This window comes from Mixophyes fleayi, chromosome 8 (assembly GCF_038048845.1).
Source record: "Mixophyes fleayi isolate aMixFle1 chromosome 8, aMixFle1.hap1, whole genome shotgun sequence".
NCBI classification, from domain to species: domain Eukaryota; kingdom Metazoa; phylum Chordata; class Amphibia; order Anura; family Limnodynastidae; genus Mixophyes; species Mixophyes fleayi.
Genome location: NC_134409.1, coordinates 114462399 through 114470676, shown reverse-complemented (window position 1 = coordinate 114470676; position 8278 = coordinate 114462399). Strand labels below are relative to the sequence as shown.

Genomic DNA, 8278 nt, shown 5'->3' with positions numbered 1-8278 from the left:
TGCTACTCAAATATTCTCAGTTTCAATGATATATGCCCATGACATGTACTGTTCTTTGTTTTTGTTTCTTGCCCTGCAAATGTACTAATTGTTGATTCTTTTGTGCTCTTGTTTGCTATTTTTCAAAATAAATAGTAAAAAAAAAAAAAAAAAATTAAATCCAAAAATCAAGAAGAAATAAACATGGAAAATGCAGAACTAGACTTACAATCTCTGGTGAAATCTGAGGGCTGGGGGGGGCTAGAATTAAGCTGCTTCTCATTAGCAGGCTGATCACTCCCAAATTTGACAATTTGCAATATAATTTCATGGATAACAAAAGAAAAAAAAAAAAAAAAGAATTTCCACTGCCCAAATTCCCCTCCTCTGTGACTTCACTGAACAAGGTGTGCCAGTATGTCACTTTATAAACTAATAATTGTAATAGGAAAGGAATAAAAACACAGTAACATAGATGAAACCGATGGTTACAAAATGCAGTTGCAACACCAGTGTATAGTCACTGGTCAGGAGGGCTTACCAAGCGAACAAGCTACATTTGGAAGTACTATAGCCAGACTACTGGCTTTATAATAAGCTAGAAATATGTTTCACCATCAGCTTGCACACTTACAATACGTCTGCAGTGCACAAGTCCCACATTACTCTGTCTTCACCCAAATGACTAAAATGTCTCCATCCACCAGGGTCACTTTAGAAAATTGGTCTCATTTACATCCTTGGCTATTTCATGAATGTGCCGTGCAAGCACTAAAGCTGCCAAAACGCCAATTCGGGTCCCATAACTTGTTTAAGCTTGAATGTTCTGTACTTCATACCGTAAAATGATCTTCCATCCAAGACACTCAATGTCTCCAAGATTCACCAAGTGCTTCGTTCCTACTAACACTTTCTTCCTTGGATCCCTGGATATGGGAGTAAGTGCTGACAATCACCCAATGACTATATCTCTTCCTCTACATTTAAAACGGTGTTCTGGGATTGTTTGATGAACGCATCCCAACAACTCTTCCATTTTCCTACTATTACACTATTCCTTAGGGAAAAACACCACCGTCTGTTAAAATTACCTAATTAAAAGCAACACTCACTGTTTCACAAATATTCCTTTATTTACAGATTAAAAAAATGTTATGAACATGTGACAGGAACCTACTTTGTGTGATTACAAAGGAAAAGCAGGATATGTTCAAATACAAGAGCTGAAAACATTGCAAAAAAAATACTAACACAGCTTTTCATGTATCTGGCATGGGATGAAGTAATGCGAGATGTTTCAGAATAAAATATGTACATTAATATAAATATATGATGCATGTTTTGATTTTAATCTCTAGCAAAATCACGTACAAAACATGAGCAGAAATCACTTATACATAACCGGTATACTTCCAGAAAAGTGACAGCTCATTACTAAAACAGTCTCTGTTGGCGAATCGGTTTTATGTTTCTGGAAAAGCAAATACAAAGAGCAGTTGCCTGTAAAAATATTGAAATGACATGCAAATCGGGGACCTGCTGTTGACAGATTGCAGTGTCACCATCAAGAATACATTATGCTTATATTCCACCGATGTTCGATAGGACATTCAAAGAAGACATACTACAAAAGAAGGACATTTACAGTTTTACATATGCTAAATCAGTTGGTGCCGGATCCTGGACAAGGAGTTTCCGGCACAACATCATACGTCTGCATGGCTGCAGAGCATTGCACTAATGGAGAAAAACATGACCAGTAGAGTGCGCTCTCTCCTTCTCCTTCAACTGGCGCTTGTTCCTCTCCTATTGCCTGCTTTCCTGAACAGGCGTTTACCTGCAACATAAAAAGAATTACTTGCACAACATCTAACATCAATTATTTCTTGTATCTAAAACTCTTGCAACATCACAAACTGAAGAACCCATGGGTGTACATACTAGTAGGTTAATTGGCAGCTATCAAATCGACCTTAGTCTCTCTGTGTGTGTATGTATGTTAGGAAATTTAGACTGTAAGTTCCAATGGAGCAGGGACTGATGTGAGTGAGTTCTCTGTTCAGCACAGCAGAATTTGTGGCGCTATATAAATTGATGATGATGATGATGTGTTTCTCTATTCCATGGAGGCAAACAGTCATAAAAGGGCTTTGGGGGCAATATACTAGCTACAGACATATCCTAATAGTAAACTTACTATGAAGAGTTACCTTGTCCAGACCAGTTTATAGAACTTAATACAGTATTTGAAATAAATGTTAGGCTCATTCTTGGTATTGGTAACTATATTAAGAAATCAATATAAACATATGTTTACATATATCATCGGTATATGCTGCCTGCAGAATGTGAACCTGACATCTTAGCCATCAATGAAAGTTCTGCATTCCAATATGGAATTCTTTGAAAAAGTCATGTGATTTATGGAGTACATAGAAATGATAGACATCAGGCAAGCCCAAAAGTAAAACACATCTCAAAAGTATACACCAATACAAATATCTGTGGCAAGGTTTGTACAGATGTGTTTGGGAACCATACAGATTATTTGAGTGTTTGTTCAGCGATACATATACAAGTCACATCACTGCATTAAGGCACTATACCTTCCTCATCCACCTCCAGCCATTGGTGGGGGGCTGGGGCCGGAACCATGATTTATTCGTCCCATTCTACGAGGTGGATTCCCCGGTGGACTGCAAAGTAAACAACAAAGTCATGGCCTGATTCGCAGAGACAAGACGACAAATATAACAAGATGATGTAATAACGTCATTTTACAAACAGGTTTCCGTTGCTGCTCTGTGCAGTGGCGACATGAGGGAATGGACAGTTACAATATCAAATCGGTGGACTTGCATCTACTGACATAAGTCAATAGGTCCAATAGCTTGCTTTTCAAGAGTGATCCAGCAGTGAATATTAAAATGTATTTTTGAGAGGGAGGGGGAAAAAAAACAAACAAACAACAAAAAACAGAAAACAAAACATTGAAAAGTTTTGGTTTTTTTTTGTTTATTTTTTTCTTTCTTCCTAATAAGAAGCCACATAAAAAGAAACCTGTTAGAGGATAGTTCCCTTTAAACATGAATGATAGGTCATTATTATAGGAGGGAGAAAGTTAACAAGATGGATAGATCTAAAGCTGAGTACACACTACATGAAATGCTAACGATTAGAGATTTATTAACGACAGACAAAAAAAAAAAAGTCACGATCAGCATGCCGATTCATGTGTACACACTACACACGATTTACCTTTAGATTTGCAGCCTGTCATCCTCAGCCTGGAAGATGTTATGGCGAGGAACTGAAGCATGCAAATGTCCTGCAGTGTCAGCTCTGCCCTTAAAGACTACTCTGTTTATTTAGCTAAACCTAGTGAAGCGCACATCAATGACTTATGCTGCAGAATGAATGAATGAAACAGCTGGCATTTCTCACTATCTGTAATGCTGACCGTGTGCTTGATCACTATCTCAGTTCTCCTTCACTCAGGATGCAGATAGTGCAAATTTACACTGAACTGTCAGCAGCTGCTGACAGTTCACTAGCTGCTGAACGACAAAAATCAAAACAGTACGACCAACCAGATGAAGCGATGAGCGGCATTTGGGACGACTTTGGATCATTGGGTAAGTATACACACCTCACAGATATCTGGCCAATCAGTCGCCTGATTGGCCCAATAATCAGTGTAGTGTGTACCCAGCTTAAGTTAAAGGAACAGCCATATTACAATACAGAAACTGTCTTACAAAGCAATACTTAAAGTGCACACTACACACTTTGGAAGCAACGTTTTTTTGTGATGAGCAAAAACCATAAGAATGTAGTATCTCTCTTCACTAGAAACCAGCGCAATCCTTAGGGCATAAGGACACAAAGTTCACCGGTTCCTAATGAAAACTAAGGTTACTGGGGTATATTCTCTAACCACAAATTGGCTGCTTCATGTGTGCAGACAACAGCTGCTTCTAAAATCTAATATATATAAGCCTAATGGTGTGTGTTAGTCTGTGTAAAAAAAAACAACAATCTGCAGCGCCACCTGCTGGGCGGAGTTATACACTGACCTACTAAATTCTTAGTGTGTGTGGAAAAAAAAGAACTCAGAAAGGGCTGAAATTTGGTATAGTAAGATGTTTTTAATTAGTTAATTGTTAAAAGTGTTTATAAAGATTTTTAAAAATATATATATATATATATATATCTTGAAGAAGTGACAGTTGGGAGTGGTTGGTGGTTGCCGGGGGTGACAGTGGGGAGTGGTTGGGGGGGTGACAGAGCGAGAGGAGTGTGATACTCAGGACCGCTGAGAGAGATCCCTGTGTCTGGATAGATGTGGCGATGAAGATGAAGGATGAGGTGATGGAGAAGAATGATGAGGTGGTGACGTGGACAAAACCACGTTAAAAAGGGCGCTTGCATCGGGAAGTAACGCTCTTCCCCTGAGAGGCCTGGGCTAGCCCCAAATGTATGACAAGAACCTTTTTAAGAGCTTAAGTAGCTTGATTTGACTAGAATGCATGAGTATCATGCACGGGTTAACTTGTATTCCATATAAGTCCACTGATTTGATGCTACACACTTATGTTATTGTTACATATTCAGCACCTGTTACACCACCAATATTGACATAAAGACAAATAAAACAATACCCTCTCCTGTCTGAAAATCGTGAGCTGGATAAAGAGTTTGCATTTCCCCGTCTTGATACATCAGGCTGAATCATACTCTGAAAGCTGCAAACAAAACAAACATCTGTCAGAAAATAATAATGAAACCAGCTGTAGAGTTGCTGATGTTGATGCTGCTAGGTCATTTATAGGAGTTTTACTCTAACACTTTATCTGGTCCTTTCCTGTACTGCCGTTTGTCATTTTGGAAAATAACTTCAAGTTAATCTGTGGCAGAAACCAAATCCATATAAAAAATAAACTATCTTTAAAAGGGCTTATCTCTTCTCGGTTCTTTGTATTTTAAACAGCGTTTGTTTCCTGTATAAATGTGAACAGAGTAGCAAAATATTCTAAATTGTACACATTTTGTTTTTTAAATTTCATACATCTCTGCAGCTCTCTTTCAGCTACCAGCTATATTGGACAATTTCCCTGGATATAACACTGCTGGCCACGCTCTCAGAGCTAATCAAAGGGGCCAGCAAGTGCAGCTGATGTAGAGGGTTATAGAGGTGTGGGGGCGGAAGGGGGGGGGGGGGGGGGAACAGCAGCGACTGGGAGAGGTAGAGGGGGGGGGGGGTGAAGCTAGCAGCGACTGGGAGAGGTAGAGGGGGGGGGGAAAGCATGCAGGTGCAGGGGAGCAAACACATCTCTCTATAGTGAGCTGGGAGCAGGAGAGAGAAATTAATGGGGATGGATGCTGAGGTGATGTGTGAAAAACATTTACTGTCCTTTGTTACCTGACACACACTTGAACACAATGGTTTGATTTAGAAATGATGCCCCCATATTTTGCTAGAATTCTTTATTTTGGTTGGCGAAGAGGATTACAAGTCCATGTAACAGTGTAATTGAACAATAAAACAGAAAACATCAAAATCGAGGTAAAGTAGAACCAATTCAAACATGGAAAGGCATAACAAAGAGCATCAGCAGTGAACCAAGATAAGCAAAAGTATGACAACATTTTCAGGGCTAAAAAGAGAATTAGGGAGTAGAGGGGATGGAAGTTAAATGTGCGTGTATGTGTGGGGGGGGGTGACAGTACAGGACTAACAGGGAGAGGAGAGCAGCATCCTACAACTCAGAGTAGCGGACTTAAGAAGGTGTCACTAGGTGCAGGGTATATAAGGGAAGTGCCGTCACAGAACTCAACGAGAGTCTGGATGCCAGGTTCTCTGCAGACAGCCAAGGATCCCATACTTCCGTAAACGTATTATGCCAAATTGATTTTAAGTGTGGATAAAGATGGTGGGCACGATTTCTTCCAATTTTTTGGTCAGACCAATATCAAGTCAAGGGTTTGTGCCTGGGGGTGGGGCAAGGGGTAATATGATGCAGCTACTTGTAAAGAAATGAGCAAAAATCAACTCCTAGACCTGAAGCCGGTTTATGTGGGTGTAAAATGCACATATATTTCAAAAACAGTGCAATTCAAAATAAGACAAATCTCACATGGGCTCTATTAACTTGCATCTGCATACTGCTACGTTACTGCCCCTCATCCAAGCACAAGTGACTGTAAGTGCAAGATACATGGACACAAGCTGTCCACATATGCTGTTTGTCCCTTTATGTTGTGCAAGTTTAAGTAAGGTCCGCTTTATTCTACAGTCTACTGTCACACAAGCTACAATGTGCTAGCGAGTTCTATTGTGTGATCCACATATCTAGGGGTTTTATAAACGCCACAAGATAACACTATCAAAAAAAAAGTCTGTTCTTGCACTTGGAAAAACATATGTACATAATGTATGTTACCCCTTAGCAACAAACTGATATGACTGCAGGTCTCAGAATACAAGAGATGTCACTCTCGTGGTTACCAGCTGACTTATCACATGGCCAATAGCAACAGATCAGCTTAACAAATAATCGGGACCCATACAGTCATCCATAGGAGATACCAGAAACAGTTCTATTCACAAAGAAGACCCCGATTGTATAATATAAATCAATGGTATTGCAATATTGGGGTCGTAAAACTTTCCTCAAAAAAGACAATTTAGACATATTCTAGATAGATAAATAGAAAATTAGTGGCATAAAACAAAAGTAAACCCGCTAAAAAACATCCTCAAAGCAGAATACATATCTAAAAGAGCTGATTGAGGGAGTAGAGACTCCATGTTGTGTCACTCTGAAATGGTGAAGGAGAGGAAGGACTGTGAACTCAATAATAAAACATTTGAAATCTATGTGACTGGCTTGCAGTCACCTATGAAAAAAGTTCTATACCAGCTGGTGAATTCAAACATTTAGCAATGAAAGGGAGATCTCCTACTTTTCTATTTGAATTTTATGAAACATCTTAGCAGTGGTTTATTCACTACAAACTAATATTTGCTTTTTGCAATGGAAATGGGACACTTTGTCAGCTTACTATTAAAGAAATACTCATTGTGATGTGCAAGATCTCGAAGATTTATCTATTGATGTTCACCTATAGAACTTACCCCATTGCAAATACCTCCCAAGTACCCCATCAATACTCAGGATTCACTGGAACTCTGGGAGAGTGAAGAACGTTCAAGTGGCGGAAAGCATGTCAGAGAAGCAGTGTCAATGAGCCCAGCTCCTGTAAGGATGGGGGTGGCTATGCTCCATCAGGGTAAGGACTCCACTGTTACTCAGGTTTTAGTGACAATACTTATGATGGCGATTGGTAACCCCACCCTTCCTACAGGTGGAAGGAACTTCCAAAGAGGAAGATGCATGTACTAGACGTAAACATTTATATGCATAAATGAGTATTGATACTTACAACATAACAACAAAGTCCGTAAAGCCCCAAAACAAGTCTGTGATAATGGAAAGTCTCCATGGAGATCTCCTCTGGCCATCCAATACTTGTCCTAAACAGAAGTAACACAGAACAATGTTTTTATCCTCCACAAAAGAAATTAATTACATTGACAAAGTTAAACCAGTCACCAGTTACACCACATGTTGAATATGGGATGACATTTTGGGGGTGGACTATGAGATGAATTTTTCCCTCCTGTGAATCTAAACTGGCACCTGCCATGTTGGGGTATTTGTTTGCCTTTCACTAAATCACCATAATCAGAATGTATAAATGGTTAAACTTGGACCTGTATCTTTTGCAAAGTTCCTTAACTATGCAACACAAAAATTGAAGCTCAGATAAAAAAAAAAGTTATATAATTCATAATACACTGTCAGCATTAATAATAGATACATAGCTATAGTGACCTTGTCACCAAAAAAACCCATATTAGAAAAGAACTAACTACATCTGGGAGTCTGAGGACTGACACCTTTTGCATATTATTAGAGAGAAATAGAAGCACCCTGTCACCACTATATATACACTGGAATATAGAGAGACACTGTCGCCACTATATATACGCTGGAATATAGAGAGACACTGTCACCACTATATATGCACACTATAATATAGATAGATATAGAAGCACACTGTCACCACTATATATACACACACGAGAATATAGATAGATATAGAAGCACACTGTCACCACTATATATACACACACACGAGAATATAGATAGATATAGAAGCACACTGTCACCACTATATATACACACACACACACACGAGAATATAGATAGATATAGAAGCACACTGTCACCAC

General features: G+C 39.1%; 1 protein-coding gene across 1 annotated transcript in view; it reads right to left on the bottom strand.

Moving 5' to 3' along the window:
- Positions 1-1093: 1093 nt before the first annotated feature.
- Positions 1094-8278, bottom strand: part of SELENOK (selenoprotein K) — a 10122-nt gene continuing 2937 nt past the window's right edge. Inside the window, exons 2-5 of the mRNA XM_075183250.1 lie at positions 7426-7516; positions 4641-4724; positions 2586-2675; positions 1094-1816 (exon numbers count right to left, since the gene is read on the bottom strand). Of these exons, the coding sequence (XP_075039351.1) occupies positions 1813-1816; positions 2586-2675; positions 4641-4724; positions 7426-7516 (269 nt within the window). The 3' untranslated portion in view covers positions 1094-1812. The remainder of the gene's footprint in view (positions 1817-2585; positions 2676-4640; positions 4725-7425; positions 7517-8278) is intronic.